Here is a 19,293-nt window from a genome sequence, read left to right as displayed (position 1 = left end):
GACAATGTACAGTCAATAACAACTGAAACGGAATAAGAGGCAGACAAACAGGAGTAATCCTAGTCGCGCGAAGAAGAAGAAGAAGAAGAAGATCAAAATGTTGTGATTTACACAATCAAAAGCTTTGGCGTAGTCACAAAAAACGGTGGCAGTGTGAAGATTATTGTTCAGTGCTTGATAAACCTCATGTAGTACAGAAAACATGGCATTGTTGTATGTTCACTTTGCAATTTCTATAAATTGTTGTAATATATCGATTTTGTTTTTTTTTCTTTACTTTATTAACTTATATTTTGTATTTATGTATATTTTTTTTATATTGACGATTTATCAAATTTCAGAAAATTGTATTTGTTATTGTTATTGTTAGATATTATTTATTTATTTTTTCTGATTAAGCTTTGTCCATAAAATTTGTATAATTTTCAGTGACAATAAAGCATATTTCTATTCTATTCTATCAGTGGTGCATTTATTACTTAAAAAGCCGAACTGATTTTGTGATAAAATGTTGTTTTCAACTAGAAAGGACATAAGTCGGGCTTTTATGAGTCTCTCAATAATTTTGGAGAGTACCGGTAGTAGTGCAATAGGTCTATAATTGCAGGTATTAGATATTTCACCACCCTTATGAAGAGGAATAATGATGGCTGTCTTCAGGCACTCTGGAAATTTACCTTTCTCAAAAGAATCATTAATTAGTGAGATGAGGACTTCTAACACATTTTCTGGAAGATTAGAAAAAATTTTTATCGATAGACCATCAGTACTACAGGAAGATTTGCTTTTGATACTATTGATTGTTTGGATCAGTTCAGATTTATCGACTGGTTTTATAAAGAATGAATTCGAGACCTTTCTTGAATTAGGGAGATAGGAAATTGGAACTTGTTGTGGCAAAATAGTTGATGTAATATTTTTACTCACATTAACAAAGTATTCATTTAGATTTTCAGGGTCTGGAAGGGAAAATGTTTGAGCAGTGTGGGTTTTATTTCGAAGATCGTCGTTTATTATGGACCAAGTTTCTTTTGCAACACTTTTGGAGCTTCCCAGATGGTTCTGGTAGTAGACTTTTTTAGCTGATTTTATAAGTTTAAAATAGGTTGCCCTGTACTTGGTGATATATTCAGTGATAGAGACGTTGGTAGTAAATTTCTTGATATAGAGAAGAGAACGCATATTCTTGGAAGATATTCGGATACCTTTAGTAGTCCAGGGTTTGTGATGTTTTGGCTTAATTGCAATTAAAGGAAATGCTTTATTGAAGATGCAGATAAGCTTATCTAAGAATTCACTGATATTATTATCCACGTCCATGACAGGAAAGCGCCACTCAGAGGTTAAGCATAAATTTTGGAATTTACGAAAGTTCCTGGTGGAAAAAATCCTGCCTAAACGTCGGGTTTTCGAGGAGGGTTTGCTGGAGATATTAAACTTCGTATAAACTGCTTCATGATCAGATAGTCCAGCATTAATAATTGTAGAGTGGACATAAGGGGTGAGAAATCTGAGACTGTATAATCAGTTATGGTAGATGAAGTTTTTGTAATCCTTGTAGGAGAATCAACGTGTATTGTTAGACCATACGATTCAAATATGTTGACCAAGGATATTTGTGTAGCACAAGCAGCAGCATAATCAATGTTAAAGTCCCCGCATAAAATGTTTCTACTTTTATGGGGCAGGTCATCTAACAAATTTAGCAGGTTCTGAAAAAATAGTTCTACGGAAGAGGCAGGTGATCTATAAATGCAAATAATATAAAGATTAAGATTCTTATCGTAAACTAAGGAAAACTCAAAGGAGGCTTCACTTAACAGAAAGTCATATTTTGTTACCAAAGAAAAATCATTACTCGTAGACAGAATTAGTGTCCCCCCATAAGCTGAGCTTGGACGATCATACCTAGCAATTGTGGTATATTTATCTACAAAAAAAGGCTCGTTGACTTCAAGCCAGTGCTCTGTAACCGCAGCTACCGGGGGAAACCCTAATTCCTCTAGGAACAAAAACAGTTCATCAGTTTTGTATCTTATAGAACGAATATTAATCAGGACCATGCTAAAGTTGTTATCACTAAAACAATTTGAGGATTCTAGTCCCTCAGAACACGTCGTGATGTTTAAAAATTTCGTTTTGGAGAGGCAGCGGAATAGTAATTTATCGACAACGATTATCTTTTTGTTGGAACATATTTTGTTTACTGCGCAGGAGTGTGATCGTTACATGACTGTTATTTGTTGTGTTGGAACAAACCTATTATTATATTATATTATAGTTACATACATTATATTTTAGTAAAAGAAGGTTTGTTCTAACACAACGAAAAACCGTCATGTAACAATCACGTTACTATAAAATAATACGTTCTATGGGCTATGGGTTCTAAAACAAATCAAGGGCGCCAGGAAAATCCATCTCCAGATAGCTATTTCTGCCTCTCAGACGTCATCGGTGGAGCTATGCAGTCACAACTCTCAATTAAACATCAACAAGCCTGCCTTATTTAAGGAAAATTACCGCGAATGCAATAATTCTACCTTTGAGACGCAATATTTATTATTTTATTTCAAATTATTTTAATTGTTTTATTACAGTAAACTTTGTATCTGAGACTTTTCGTCTTCCTCGTTTTACGAAAGATGTCGCTGATTTGCGTCTCAAAGGTGGAATTATTGCATTCGCGGTAATTTTCATTAAATAAGGCAGGATTGTTGATGTTTGATTCAGAGTTGTAACTGTATAGCTCCACCGATGACGCCTGAGAGACAGAAATAGCTATCTGGAGATGGTATTCCAACTCTGAATCAAATAAAAACAAAAACTGCCTCACCCCCCCCCCCAATATTTATTGTTGTTTGTTTGGTTTTATATGACTGCGGATACTAAATCCATTCGCCAATCTTTTATTTATTAGTCATCGTTTCACATATATAATCTTATCCTAACCCCAATACAAGTATTGACCTGTCTTTTCTGTCTAAGTACTTAATCTATATTTTAAATAATTCTTATTAACAACAAACACGCCAACTGTTTCACAAACTTCTTTTAGTGCGCACACCATTGTTACCATATTTTTTTCTTCTCCCATTAAAATTAGTTTATTATTTTCTGGCCATGGCATAGCCAGTTGACCAGACTCAACAAGGTTATTAGAAAATTTTAATAACTGATTAATGTAAAATAAAAATGTCAAATATTTTAAATAAACATACAAAAATAGTTTCGAATTCTTTCTTGTAGAATTATCAAACGCGATTTTGTTTTTGTGTTCTACACTCACAGACAAAAATATTGCATATTTTATTTTGAGTCTGGTTTTGAAGTAGGTATATTTTTTTCTATTGAAAAAGTTTTGTACTTTTTATTGCTAAATAAATTGTGCTAGACTATTCTACCTATATTTGTTGTCAAGTAACTTTAAGATTAACTTTAAGATAACTTATTAAGCATTTATATTAAAGAGCTACAACAAATTTGTAGAGGAATTAATGAAATAGTCTAAATTTTGCTTATTTTGCTTTTACATTTAATTAAAAAGAGAAACAATAACACTTTTTTATGGCAAAATTAAAACAATTTAGTACTGGGTATAAATGCTCCTGTTGCTCTAGTGATGGTCTGCATCCTTCTAGGTATGCTACACAGAAGATATGTTCTTCTTCTACGGCACTACAGTCCAAATTGAGCCTTGGTCTCCTTTATTTTTTGCCTCCACCCTTGCTTGTCTGTGGCTGCTCTTCTCCATACACGGACTTCTAAAAGAGCTTGTGCGTCGCTGTTTACTGTGTCTTCCCAGCGCTTTCTTGGCTTTCCAACCGGTCTCTTTCCCTGCATTCTAGCATTCAGTGCTCTTTTTGGTAGCCTATCCTCTCCCATTCTTATCACATGTCCGGCCCATTGCATTCTTTGTATTCTAATGAAGTCTGACAAGGGTGCTTCCTTATAAAGTTGATAAAGTTCGTTGTTGTATCGACTTCTGAAGATTCCGTTTTCCCTCACAGGTCCTAGTATTCTCCTCAGTACTTTCCTTTCGAATGTGTAGAGTTTGTTTTTGAATGTTTCTTTCAGGACCCCGGCTTCACTGCCAGAGCATGTTATTGGTGGAATTAAAGTTTTATAGATTCTCATCTTTGTATTTCGGTGGACACTTTTAGACCGAAATATATGGGAGAGGGCAAAATAAGCTCTGTTTGCCTGCGTTATTCTCTTCCGCATTTCTCCATCTTCTGATCCGTCGGCATATATTTCTACTCCCAGGTATGTAAACTTTCCAACCGTTTCAATGTCATCTTCATGTATAATGTTTTGTGGGACTATATTTCTTCTCGTCTGAGTCATTATTTTTGTTTTTTCTGTGTTAATTTCCAGACCTAGCATTTTTGTTTGTGTTTTTAACTCTACTTATGTTTCCTGTGCTCCTGTTTATGTTCTACTCATAATATTAATATCATCGGCATAAGCGGCCAGTTGAACCGTTCGGTTGGTCAGTATTTTTCCTCGTCCAGTTTGCATTTGCCTAACCGCATACTCTAGTGCCAGGTTAAACAATGTTGGGGCCAGCCATCTCCCTGCTTTAGTCCCTGCGAAATTTTGAAAAAGTCTGTCCGGTGATTTTGTATTCGTACACATGCCTGTTTCATCTGATTTCATACACAGAAGATATTGGATGGTTATTCTAACATCCTCAAGACGGTTCCTACGGCATGTACACGGGCATTATCATGCATTAGCACAAATTTATCATACCCAATGAAGCCAGCATAAGGAAAAATATGATGTTCGAGGATGTTACATGTGTACCAGTCAACCTTCGTTGACTTCATTCGAATATTTATTCCATCAAACAAACAAAATATCAAACACGGATTTGTTGGTTGTCTTTCGTCATTTGTCTCCTCAACCTCAAGAACTTGCTCAAAGGTTTGCTAACCTATACAACATTATCCGTCCATCCTATCAGTTCCCTATTAGCATAAATTGAGCAATTAGGTATGTTAGTGCAGATTTTAGAAATAATTCCCTGCATCGGCATGTAAGTACAATACTTATACATTGCATAATCAAATACAGCTACATATAGGCACGTGTGTCTGTAGATACTTATGAGTATATACTTGTATATATGCATGCATATGTGTATGTCTGTGGTTGAAATTTATATTTTAATATTGGCTTGATCATATATAGTGTTTGATAACCACCAGACAACGTTCTAACTCTGGTTTTTATTTGTAGCATTTAGTTTACTTGTAACCGTTGACCTGATGACGCTCTGAAAATTTTAGAGAGCGTATAGCTTTTATTCCGTTCAAAATAAACTCGCATACAGTGCGTCCATAAAGTAATGCATAAATTCATTATTTCGTAAACCGGCGACATTAAGGAAAAATTCCGGAACCGATCGATTTTTATTTTTAAATTCCGATTTTTTGACATATATCATACTAGTGACGTCATCCATCTGGGCGTGATGACGTAATAGATGATTTTTTTAAATGAGAATAGGGGTCATGTGATAGCTCATTTGAAAGGTTATTCAATTCTCTATTCACTAATATAAACATTAACATAATTATTCATACAAGGTGTTCAAAAAAACATTTTTTAAATTTAAATAATTGAGACAAAATGAAGAATGTATGTAATTTATTTAATTCAATATACGTTTTACTGTTGTCAGAAAACAGGAAAAAATGTTTATTTGGCAAATAAATATTGTTTTTCGATTAAATTCCATGTTAAAGCTACCACCCACCTGTCTCTTGGCAGTTTGAACATTTCGTTTAAGCGAAAATCAATGTTTATTTGTCAAATAAATTTTTTTCTTCTTTACTGACAGTAGTAATATGTATTTTGAATTACATAAATTACATATATTCTTCTTTTTATCTCACTTATTTTAATTAAAATAATGTTTTTTGAACACCCTGTGCAAATAAGTATGTTAATGTTTATATTATTGGATAGAGAATTGAATTCCCTTTCAAATGAGCTATCACATGACCCCTATTCTTATTTAAAAAAATCATCGATTGCGTCATCACGCCCAGATGGATGACGTCACTAGTATGACATATATGCCAAAAAATCGTAATTTAAAATTAAAAATTGACCTGTTTCGGGATTTTTCTTTAAAGTCGCCGGTTTACGAAATAACGAATTTATGCGTTACTTTATGGACGCACTGTATATGCAACCCATTCAACATTTTTAAAAAATAATTATTAAAGATAAAATATGCAATATTTTTGTCTGTGAGTATATTTTGTCGTTAAAAAAAGGACGTATATGTACATTGCCGCCTTTATATTAATTCACACCCCTTTTAGGTATTTCACCTCCCCTAACGAACATAGTAAGAACATTGAGATGGATGCGAGATCGAACTGTGACATGGTTTTTGTGTAATTTCAGGTCTACGGGTACGAGGCATCTCAACGTGCCTCATAGACGCTCCGGAGAGTTCGCCAGAGTCGTCCGAGGGACCGCCCCCTCCGCCGCCCCAAGGTGATCCGCCGTCGGAGTCGCAGGTGCGTTGCCGTCGATTCAGACCCGTCACATAACCTCACTTTTGTTGTAAAGGGTGCGAGGCACTGGACATAATTTTTTAATTATTTAATTGTGATTCGGGATGAGGGTCCCGGCTTGTTTTATTGAAAAAGTTCTTCAGAAAATAAAAAAAATTAAAGAGACAACTAGAGATTATAATTATAACAACGCAGAAATCGTATAGGTAGCGACACATTCCTTCTAAGTTTTTTAGTTTTAATTTTATTAGTTGTTTATTAGTAGTAGCGATATTTTCTTATGTGGGTTCAGATCAAAAATAAAAGTCGAAAATACCATACTATTATAACATGGTATATAACATGGTGTACAAATAAGTAACATTTATTAAAAATCGCAAACTCAAACTTTTTTATTCCGTTCGAGTGATAAAAAACAAACCTAGCCCAAAATTTTAATACGTGTTTTATACCGTAAGTTTTTTAAATTTTCTATAAAAGGATTTGATGAGATTAAAATTTATTATTGTACCTAACCTTACATAACCTTATAATTGAATAAATTTCGGAATTGTTGAATTAAAATGATTAGAATCTACCTTTTTAACATATAATGATTGGTATTTTTCGCTTTTATTTTGGAAATAATTCATTCAAAAGTAATTAAATTCTTAAATAAAAGACACATTTTAGGCGTAGCGGTAGTCACTTAAAAATCTTCCAATTTATATAAGAGAATATGCAGAACGATCATTTTAAGTTATAGACCGGGATATAAAGATGTTGATAAATTATACAAAAAATACGTTATTTTAGCAGTCGTCAAACACAGCCACATCTTCTTCTAAAAGTGCCTATCTTCTGGAGATGTTGGCGACCACATTGACCCATCTTATTCTATTTACGGCAGCTCGAAATAGATCAGTTGACGTTAGACCAGTCCACTTCCTAAGATTGGCCAGCCAGGATATACGTTTACGTCCAGGGCCTCTCCTGCCCTCAATCTTGCCTTGTAGAATCAACTGTAGCAGTCGGTATTTTTCATTACGCATAATGTGGCCGAAGTAAGCCAATTTTCTGTTCTTTACGGTGTTAATTATTTCTGTGTCTTTTCTTAGCCTCTGGAGAATAGTTATATTAGTTGTGTGGTGTATATATGAGACCCTCAACATACGTCGGTAGCACCACATTTCAAACGCCTCTAACCGTTTTATGGCATCTTCTGTCAGGCTCCAGCTTTCAACTCCATATAGGAGGACACTAAAGACGTAACATCTAAGAATTCTTATGCGTATATTGATACTTAAAGACAAGTTGCACAGAATCTTCCTAAGACTGTTAAAAGAGCTTCTGGCTTTTTCAATACGAGTTTTAATTTCGTAGATATGATCTCTAGGGGTGTATTGTTTACTGTAATTTGGGCGTTTATGTTGGTGTTTTTACTAATGATCATTATTTTTGTCTTCTTACAGTTTAATTTTAGGCCGTATTTGTTACATGCTTCTACAACATTATCCATGATCCTTTGGAGCCCCTGCGCACTATCTGCCAGCAATACTGTATCGTCTTCATATCTAATATTATTTATAAGTTGTCCATTTATTGCAATACCATCTTCTGATTCGTCCAAGGCCTCTCTAAAGATGTTTTGAGAGTATATGTTAAATAATGCTGGTGACAGTATGCAACCCTGTCTGACTCCTTTTTCGACTGTGAAGATTTCGGACAGTTCATTTTAGAATCGAACTGTTGCTTTTTGTTGGAGATATAAGTTTGAGACGAGTCTTATATCCTTACCATCGAGTCCTGATGTTCTTAGGATATCGATTAGTTTTTCATGTGGGACTTTATCAAATGCCTTCTCGAAATCTATGAAACATGCATACACATCGCAGTTGACTTCCCTGGCTGTCTGTATTAGAACTTGCAAACTGAAAAGTGCTTCCCTCGTTCCGAGTCCTGCTCTGAATCCAAATTGAACTTCACTCAGCTGTTCTTCTAATTTGGTGTATATGCGCGAGTGAATGATAGTAAGGAGTACTTTAAGTACATGGCTCATCAAACTAATTAATCTATGTTCTTCACATTTTCTAGCGTTGGCTTTTTTGGGAAGTGGAATGAATATTGATAATAACCAGTCTTTTGGTAAGTAACCAGTCTCGTATATGTTGTTGAATAACTTCGTATCAGCTGTAATTTGGTGTGCCTCTAATAGCTTTAAAATTTCACCATGCACCTCATCAGGTCCTGGTGATTTCCCATCTTTAATCCGCTTAATGGCCATAGTTACTTCTTCGTTTGTTATTTCTGGGCCGTAAGAATTGTCTATTTCATACGGACTTCTTGCAGCATCTTCGAATAATCCTTGCATATATTCTTTCCATCTTCTTAATTTATCTTCAATTGTAGTCAAAATCTGACCTGCTACATCTACGACTATGCCTGTATTGCGTTGTCTTCGCTATTGCTGTAGTGTTTCAATTTCTGTACATTTCTCCATCAGCCATGCTTCTTTTGCCCCTTTTATTTCCCTTAGTATACTCTTATGCAGCTTTTTGTATTCATTGTCATTTCTACCTTTTAATTTCCTTCGCTCTTCCATCATCTGCAATATTTTATCTGTCATCCATTCTTGCTTCTTTTCTCTTTTTGATTTAAGATATTCATGCGAAAGTGTGTTAATAGATGTCTTCATTTCGTTCCATTGTTCTTCTATGCCACTAGGAGCGTCTTCAACTATTTTCGCAAAATTCTTAGTAATCTCTGTTTTTACTTTTTCCTGGATGTTATTTTCCTTCAGTAGTTTTATATCTATCTTGGGTCTTATTTTCTTATGAATTATTTTTAGTCGTATGTTGATATTTGCAACTAACAGACTATGATCTGAGAAGACATCGGCGCCTGGATATGTTTTGGTTGAGGTGACAGAATTTCTAAACCTTTTGCTTATGTTGATAAAATCAATTTGGTTTCTTATGATTTTCCCTGGGGTATCACCGGGTGCTTTCCATGTATAAAGCCTTCTTGGATGTAATTTAAAAAATGTGTTCATTACAACCATATCCGTCTCTTGGCAGAATTGTATCAGCCTTTCTCCTCTTTCGTTTCTTGTGCCAAGACCATATAACCCCACAACATTCTCGACCGTACCTTGTCCTATTTTGGCGTTGAAATCGCCCATGATGATAGTTAGCTAATGTTTTTGCAGTTGATTCGGATGTCGGTGCGTAGACCTGAATGATATTTATATTAGAGGGACTTGAATTAATCTTCAATAGCATAACTCTGTCTGATATGGGCGTAAATCCTATTACTGCTTTGGCTATTTCCCTTTTTACTATCATCGCTACGCCATTTCTGTTTCTTGTTGTGTCATCTCCCGAATAATAGATATGGTGTTCACCTATAATTTTTATGCCAGAATTTGGCCATCGAACTTCACTGCATCCTAAAATATCTATGTTTAGGCAAGTCATTTCTTGAATAATATTTGCTTCCTTGCCTGCTTGATACATGCTTCGAATGTTCCATGTACCGATCTTTTTCACTTTTGGGACATTATTGGCTGATGAATACAGCCACATACGAAGTGAAAACTCAATCTAGGATGTGTATTTCGAAGTGCCAAGTTAAATTCAGGGATTATAACAAGAACTGACAGGGGTGTCTGATGGAATTTAAGCAGCTTTGAATGTTTCACTATTATCCTGGAATACCACTGAAGATTTTGGTCAGGACTTCAGGTATTACAGGATTGTTTTGGAATGGTTCATGGATTGGGAGTACTTCAGAGCAGTCTGAAGTGTTTCAGGGTTTTAGGCCAACCTGGACCGTCGTTGGTGTTAGTGTGGTTAGTTGGTGATCGACTCCGGACATTTTCTCTCAGGATTTGTATCTAAAGATTATCTTCACTGGTTCCTAAGTAGGTCCGCGTGTCTCTGAACTCAGTAGTTCTCAGTTAGGTCGCTTATTATAGTGAACTGACGAAGGCAGATGTTTACAAGAACTTGGAGCTCATTTTTAGATGACGTTACATTCAAAAAGTGTCAATTTCCATCATCAATGGTGGTACAGCCATTAGAAGATCTCGACTTCCTTTCTTGGGCCAAATGATTAAGTTTTGTACCCGGGTTTTTCAATTTCTAGCAGCTGCATCTTGCTTACTTACTTACTTACTTACTCCGTGGCGTTACAATCCTTCGTGGGTTTTAGCCGACTCGACAACATGCCTCCACTGTTCTCTGTCTTGAGCAACCTCCATCCAATGCTCCACGCCCATAGACGCCCATAGTGTTCAGGTCTTCTGTGCTGCTGCATCTTGCGACAATAATTTTAAATGTTCCTGTTAATTATTGCCACTGTCACAAATGATAACTGAATAGAACGATTTTTACTACTACTTCAACATGTTAACCTCAATGTGAGCCATCTCCTAAGGCAGCACAGATATGGAGCGAAGATTTACCACCCTTGAGAATGCCATTCGGGTGATACAAGTCATTGGACCGAATAGGATTAATTCATGTAATGAGGAATCACTCCATCCTGTCCCAATGTTCCAGACTATCCGCCCCACCCCCGATAGCACTCTGATGCGATATAGGGGCTCTCTAACAGCAAAGTGCTTATCGTGTGGGATTCTTCCATACTCGAAATCCTACCCGGAAGAATGCAGGCCAGCGTGAGGCGCTGTATTCTCGCTGTCTCTAGTGACTTATCTTCGATCTATATTGCTTGCTCTGGCCTCGATTCTCCACTTTAGCCTACGTCCAGTTCGGTGACTCGGCGCTCGAGGATGTGGGCCCATCTTTTATGTTTTTTGGGGTTTTTTTTAGTATTTTTTGTAGCTTGCGCCTTTTGTTAGTGTTTTATTAATTTTTTTTTTGGTGGCTGAATCTGTTTTTTGTGTTTTTTGAAGGTTGTCATCTTGGTACGCGCGTTGTCTTCTTTTGATAGAGCTACGATTATCTAGACTTTCTTATATGTTTCTAATATTTGCTGTTTGGGTCTTCTGTGCTTCCATCTATGGTACACATCATATCTTAATATGACTCACAGGTTTGGGTGGTCTTCTAGAGCATCGAATTTTGTTCTGGATTTTCCACCGTCATCTCCAGTACCCTTATTTGTTATAGGTCTCTGACTAGGAACCGCTCAGCGACGTATCTGGACACGTTTGCAGCTTCTCTAAGGGGCAGTTGTTGTGTGCTGCTTGAATCTTCTTTTTGTTGCTATGACCTGTATGCTTGTTTATCGGTCTTAATTTTGTTTTCCTAGCTAATTTGCTTCTTCTTCCTGCGAGTCCTCTTATTGCTGTTCTGGTCGTTGCTGTTTTCTGGACTGTCGAGGTAACATGTAATGTGAATGTTAGAGCTTGGTCCATTGTGACTCCTAGGTGTTTGGTCATTCGATGGGTCTATGTTGCACTGTTAGCCGTTGGATACAATTTTCCATTGGATATTCCATTCTTCTATCGTATTCAGTGCCGACCGTAGATTTCTTACATCTATATCCAAGTTTCAGAGTTTTGCCGCGATTGCGGTGTCGTCTGCGTAGAGACTGATTAGTGTTCCGGGTGTTCTTGGAACGTCTGCTGTATATATACTATACAGGAGGAGTTATAAGACTGTCCCCTGCGGTACTCCAGCTTCCGAGATTCCGTGTTCAGGTATAACTGGTCCTATGTGAGCGGCCGTAGTGACACGGCATAATCGCTGGCCTCATACGCCAGTGCACGTGGGTTCGAGCCCTGCGAAAGACATCCAATTTTTCATTTCTAAAAATGATACGAGCCGTCTCACCGTGACTCGGAGAGCACGTTAAGCCGTCGGTCCCCTGGGCTAGTGTACATCGACACTAGTTACTTGAAACAGGGTTAAAGATGTAAATGGCGCCGGAACAATCCGAAAGGATCTCCCCGGCAAAAATGCCATAAGATATTATTATTATTATTACTGGTCCTATCTTGACCCTGAACTTCCGGTCGCTTAAGTACGAGGAGATGAGTTTCATCATGACCCCGCTGTATCTATAATCTCTCATATTGTATCAGTCCTTCAACACAGCGGTAGCTAATACCTTGCAGATACGCTACTGAAACGATCGACTTTTAGGATATCAAAAATGCTATAGAGCGTTTCACTAAGAACGGAACGTTGCTTAGATAGGGCAATGTATTTCTTATGGACTATAAAAGCTCGCCGATGCCATGCCGTACTGATTGGCAGTCAAGTAGCTACCCGTGTCCGAGAGGTTTGGCAACACTGATCTCCATAAGCTCAACGTTCCGTTCTTAACGTGAAACAAAGTATAGAAAACAAAAATGTCTAATTTGTCTCATCAGTTTTAGAAGAAAATAAGGTTTATTACTGTTCTAAGAGATCATTCTGTATATTATGGCTTCTTCTGAACCTTATACCATGCTTAGCTTGTACAGTTACGAATAATTAAACAACAGTATATCTCTAGCAAGTGCGTTAAAGTAAAAACCTTAGAAGGAGGTGCCTCCTTTTTGAATCTCACTAAGCATTACTATAGTTTAAGGTAGTAATGAATCGATAAGACAAAAAACGTCTTGTTTGACAAGATTTTTGAGGAATAATGTGAAAATGTGATTTTTCTCTATAAAGTTTAGTCACGCTGTTTTCAAGCGGTGGTGCAACACTTGTAATTGTTTTTGTTTTTCGTTTACCATTAGTTTTTGTTTTAAAACCGTTGTTGACTCGACAAACATGTTTATAAATTGGCGAGAATGATACACCAGGGTAGGATTAGACGAAATTTTAAATTAGTCCAATTTAGGTAGAAATTAATACATTTTGGTAGGTGTTAAAGAAAATAAATTAGATTTTTTAATTATGATCATTTAGTACTTCTTCGTTTAGTGCGTCTATCAAAGAGGGGGGATTTTAGTGATGAACGACGCCATCAAAATGAAAATAAAGTTTCAATTATCGTTGAAGATGATTATATTTTCAAAACAACTTCGCTTGTCCCTTTTCCGCCATCCATTTAGCTACATTCTTTTTTGTAAGCATGAAGATATAAATATTTTATGCATACAATGATTACAAATCATTTGGAAACGTTTATTTCCAGCGATCAGAGTGGTAAAATATGGAGAAAAAAGGCAAAACATCTGAATACTAAATTCTAAGAAAGAATATGTATCATATGTGCATATAAGGCCAAGTAGGTTGTTCCTACTATCCTAGATTCCGACATCCTGCTTTTGTGTTGATTCCACTCTTCTTTTCTGTTCTTTAGCAAGGTATTTGTCTATCCCACATATGCGTCTGATTTCCTCTCTTCTTACCCTGTCCTGTAGTAATTTTTCCAGCAATCCTTCTTAAGATCTTCATGTCGTTGGTGTCCAGATGTCTTTGTGTTTTGCTTGTGTCTATTTGCCTTATCACAAAAACTGCATCGTTACATGATCATCCCCTTCTAAATCATTGTTGTTTATCTGATATAATATGGGGGTATGCCTGCCATTATTTTCTCCATTAGTATTTTTTTTACTGTTAAACCTAGTAGTAAACGTACTTATTAAATTATGTGCTTTAAATTATTTGAAGATCGGTGTGGATTATGTTTTCCTTATCTCGTTTTACAAAATATTTTTACTACAGTTGACTAGAAGAAGATTGTTGGCTCCTAATGCTTTTGACTATTTTCGGTGATAAGTTAATTGCGGTGTTATGTTAAATATTTATCAAAAACAGTTTTAGACGCACGTTATTTACATTGAAACTGCCTAAGGGTACTGCGTAGTGCTTTACATAATCAATATTGGGTCTTGTTTATGTAACCTTAAATGATAAAAAAGATTAAGGCTTTAATTCGTTATGCACACGACACTAATGATTTTGCAACCAAAAAAATACGAAAAACGAAGTGATAATTTGATTTCGTTGAACAGGTTTTACAAAAAATGTCTTCCTTAATTTTTTATAAAAATTGTTTATTATTTGGAAAAGGATATGAAATTCTTTACTTTGAAACTATAATTATAGAGATGATAAACTAAGTAAAATATATCTTGAAAATAGAATGTCAATCAGTTAAGAAAAAACTTGTAAGAAAGATCTAGGACCTAGGATAAAGTAATGTAGAAAAAACTAGCTGTTTGGAAATTAAATATTCCAAATTAAATGATTAAAAAATATATTTTTAATGGCCAATAATAATTTGTACATCACACCACATTATCAACATCACAGCAATTTATCCCCCCAAATAAAAGGGATTAAAAAATAGATAAAATTTGAACCTTGGAAAAAATGTTGGTGTCGAACGTATGAAAACAATCCAAATGCAAGATATACTATTGAAAATATATTGGAGAATCACATCTAATGTGGTTGAAATAGGAGAGAAATTCAGCCGGAGAGGTGTTTAAGAGATACATATATACTATGGTCATGATTATGGTAGATCGGGACAGGGCGCATTATGAGCCCTTCGGACACTTAGATCTTCTAAGCCGGGTCCTTTGTATCATCCTTATCATCCTGGCTAGGACCATAAGGACCTAGTCTTCGGCGTTTCTTCAGCCTACAATATTCCGGTCTCCCAGATTCCAGGCTGATAGAATTAGCAGAGGCACTAAATATGAGCTCTTTCTGCCGATCCGAACGTCAAATCCTTTAGTAAACCTGGCCTATCTAACTTTCTGATCATATATCTTACATCATACTCGTAATCAGCTAATATGACCTGGACGTCAGCAAAGTGAAAAGTTTATCGTCATTGATATGGGGAAATACATTCTTATTTTCTAATCTTATTCTTATTTTTTTACTTCTCAGAATATATCTCTTAGTTCACACTGACCCAGATATTCCACCTCCATAATCTTGTTGGTTGTTTATCAAGGAATATTCACCACTATATTGCACTGTATTTTGAAGCACAATTCGATATAATTTTAAATTTGCAACTCTTGAAGTATTATTGGAGATTAAAAAAATGCAGAAAGTCCAACCCGATTTCGTTGCTCTCGCACTTATTTTCTCAGTTTTTGACAGAACTTCACCACCCTTATTAACTATTGTTCAATCAACATTTCTTAATTCTTCTTCTTGTGGTGTTATCTCCTTTAGTGGAGGTTAGCGATTACATTGGCAAAGCTGTCTCTGTCCAATGCGTTAAGTGTCCAAAGATGTTGAATCATGCCCGGTCCTTTATCAATTCTTCTTGAAATAATTTAAATATTTCCAACAACCATTTCTCTTTTTGTTTCGGAACTGCGACAACGGTTCTCTGATCTCTTACATCTCGATTGTGTCCAATTATTATTATATCAAAATTTTAACAAAAAGTAATATAAAAACTACACTTGGGAGCAAAAAATCGACTCACTCGATGAGTTATACACGTTGATGTCTCCAATTCCCTAAACCTGTTGTCCGATTTGAGTGATTTTTTAGTATGTTATAGCCTTAGTATTTAAGAAAATCAGTCTAATAATATTGTTGCTAGGCAGGTAAATTGTCATTGTATTCCGGGTGTACCAATCAAACTGTGTTTTTTCCTTAACCTTCGGATGACCAAGGGGGTAAATTTGGACCCCAGCGTTTTTTTTTTAATAAATTCAAAAGTATTTTCAATTTTTAACTCATTTTTTTTATTTGCCTTTAATATCATTCTAGATATCCTCATATTTTGAAATAAAAAAAATTCCCTATGTTTTAAGAATAAAAAATATATTCTGAAGTTGATGTTTAGTAAAATACCGTCTATTATGTGGAATTCCAAGTAGTTCTACACTGCGCGTTATCAAAATCTATTTTTAGACTGTGGTGCCTGTTATGTACGAATCATGACATTCCTGTCCGCTACAGTTAGTCATTATTATTATTTCCTGGCGTATATTATTATAGTTTCTTAGTATTTTGTGTACATATAAGATATGGCCCGCAAATATCTTACTGAGACTGAGTTACAGGAAATTGTTACTGCTAGCGATTTTTATGATGATATAGAAGATGAAATAGTATCAGAAAACGAGGATGTATTGTTAGATGAAGATTTAAATGCTGAAAACATTACCTGGGGTCATTTTTTACCCCCGTTGGTCATCCGTGTAACAAAAAAAGGTTGGTCATCGGAAGGTTAAAGTTCGGAACACCCCGTGAAATATTCTAGCATATATAAAATATTTAAATTATAAATAAATTGTAGCCTTAGGGTTTCTTACCATTTTGTTTTTTGATTCATTCGCCTATGTTCGATAATAATAGAGATATGTACTTTTATATTACAAATGAGGTATGCTATTTGGTCGTGATCAATATCATTCCAAATCTCGAGAGCTACTATCTCTACCTCTTGTAAGGTTCTAGGAGGTGGCAAACGCTGTCGTAGTCTTCTGCCAATTATGTCCCATAATTGTTCGATCGGGTTAAGATCTGGACTAGGCGATGGACAATTCGAAGTCCGAAGATATACCTGTTGTAAATATTCGGTTACAGTTGGTGAATGTGAGGTCTTTCATTATCGTGCATTAACAAAAAATTGTTACCAATATAAGGAGCCGATAGCATGGTGGCTAACTCCTTCGCTATGAATATCACTACTTGAACACACTCGTCTCAGGTCAAATTTCTTGTAGCGCGTTCCATTTCCACCAAACAACAAAAAAAAACAACGGACTTCATTGAAACTTTAAATAATAAATCTACTAATTTTCACAATAAACCAGACACTTTTTGACTGTTAACAATTTGATATCCATTAAATTATTAATGTCTCATGTCCTACTTTAGTCTTGTTTATTAAACTAAGCAGAAAATGAGGATTTATTGATGAAAAACGTGGCTAGTTGTTAACGTAGGTAACTTTTTTATTATCCAACATAAGCAAATCAATCAAAAAAAAATGTTAATAAAGCCTAAGTCTACAATTGAGTTTGAATTTCAATATTTTATATATGTTAGAATATTCCACAAGGTGTTCCGAACTTTAAGGAAAAAACACAGTATGATTGTTACACCCGGTATAAAAAGCCATTTACCTGCCTAGCAACATTGTTATTACAGCGACATTGTTAAAGAATAAGGCTATAACGTACTAAAAAATCACTCTAATTGGACAACAGGTTTAGGAAATTAGAGACATCTAACGTGTACAATTCATCGAGTGAATCGATTTTTTTGCTCCCAAGTGTAGTAGGTACCAAACTGCGTCAATTTTGTCTATGGCAAGCTTTAGACTACCTTTTTAGCGCCATCCTTGGAAACACAGCCTTAAGCGGCCACTCACTATCAGGTACACCTGTCTGGACCTCGATTTTTGATCCTTTGCTTCGTTATCGAACGCATTCGCTTCGTAGGTATCTGTTTAGTGTACAGATAGCGAATGATCGATAACGAAGCGAAGGGTCAAAAATCGAGGTCCAGGTGTACCTGATAGAGTGTGCGGGAATAACTAACCCTCATATGACCTAAAAGCACACTAAACTCCACACACTACCTGATAGTGAGTGACCGGCCTTAGTTTTCATAAAAAAGCACTAATATTACAGTAAACAGTAAACGTTTAAAGAAATGGTTTTAGAAAATATGTTTCACCAAAATTTCGTCTTGTTTGATAGGTATTAAAAAAATTACCGGGATACAAAGAATTGTAGGATTTACGTAAAGTAACGTAGTTGGTGTATTATGCTCGTCAATTTTTCGGTCGAATATTTTGCTACGCTGAAAAAGAGTAAAGTTCTAGTCGCAAGTACTGTTATTTTTTTAAACCGGTACTTGATGAATTCTAGTCAAGTAGTTCTACAGAAAAAAATATTAAAGAAGTTAATACTCTGTAAAATAATGATATTGCAAAAATACTAGCTATAAAAAATTGTACTGTAACTCGTTATTAATTTCTAGACTGCTGAAAAATTGTTCTTATTATTTTTTTGTTTTACATTTTTTTGTTTCATTACTAGTGCATTATAAATTATTATAGTTACAATTGAATCAAATAAAAATCTTTTATTTATGAATATATGTCTGTTTTTATAACTATCGATTTATTGATGAACCAATATGAACCCATAAAACCCATTCACACAATGGAAAAGAAAATTAGTTTCTATAAGTTTTACTTGTATGAAATGGAAAAGACGACTCTGTAGATGCACAAATGTAGAGGTCAAAACAATATATTGTAGCGTGATTAGTGTAATTACTTCTAATTACAATAAAACTAGCGGTTCGTAATTTATATACGACTTTATTTTTTATTTATACAAGTTTACTTTACAAACTTTAGCTTAAGACTAACTCCATTTACAAATATGTCCTATTTATATATGCGATACAGATATTCCAGAAATATCTATATATCTCCAGCTATGTCCATGTGACCGCTTGCACGTCATCGTCGCTGCATCGGCGTATCTCGAAACATCGATAGTGTTCTGTCTGTCCGGAGACGGGAGCTGGTATACGAGGGTAGGTCAATAATTATTTTGTTACACTGCTCCCCTCTTAAGATCTGAGCGTCCCGATCAGCAACTCTAGATGGCCCAGGATGGCGGAATCTACAGGATTCTCCAGCTCTGCATACACCCCTAGAAAAGAAGTAACAGTCTACTGTCTTTGAAGGGTATGACATCTTCGGGTTCATGCAACACACAGTAATCCGTACGCCAGTTTCTCTGAAGATCACTTCCAGCATGCTTCTCACAATCTTCCAATCCAGATTTTCTACTGCATGGCCAATTTTTGGTAAAGCCAAATCTTTGATGTCATAATTACAGACCATTTTCTTCAAATTAGTTAGA

General features: G+C 35.5%; 1 protein-coding gene across 7 annotated transcripts in view; it reads left to right on the top strand.

Moving 5' to 3' along the window:
- The window catches only part of LOC114333623 (tau-tubulin kinase 1), a 345,869-nt gene extending 327,357 nt beyond the window's left edge, over positions 1 to 18,512 (top strand). For 5 of the 7 annotated variants that reach the window (XM_050647122.1, XM_050647123.1, XM_050647125.1 and 2 more), the window contains exon 17: positions 6,339 to 18,512. In XM_050647122.1, the coding sequence (XP_050503079.1) occupies positions 6,339 to 6,520 (182 nt within the window). In that variant the 3' untranslated portion in view covers positions 6,521 to 18,512. The remainder of the gene's footprint in view (positions 1 to 6,338) is intronic. The other 2 variants (XM_050647128.1, XM_050647124.1) reach the window with 1 other exon arrangement.
- Positions 18,513 to 19,293: the final 781 nt, after the last annotated feature.

The sequence above is a fragment of the Diabrotica virgifera genome, chromosome 3 (genome assembly GCF_917563875.1).
Source record: "Diabrotica virgifera virgifera chromosome 3, PGI_DIABVI_V3a".
Classification (NCBI taxonomy): domain Eukaryota; kingdom Metazoa; phylum Arthropoda; class Insecta; order Coleoptera; family Chrysomelidae; genus Diabrotica; species Diabrotica virgifera.
Note: the sequence above shows the minus strand (reverse complement) of the source record. Positions and strands in the feature narration are given on the sequence as shown.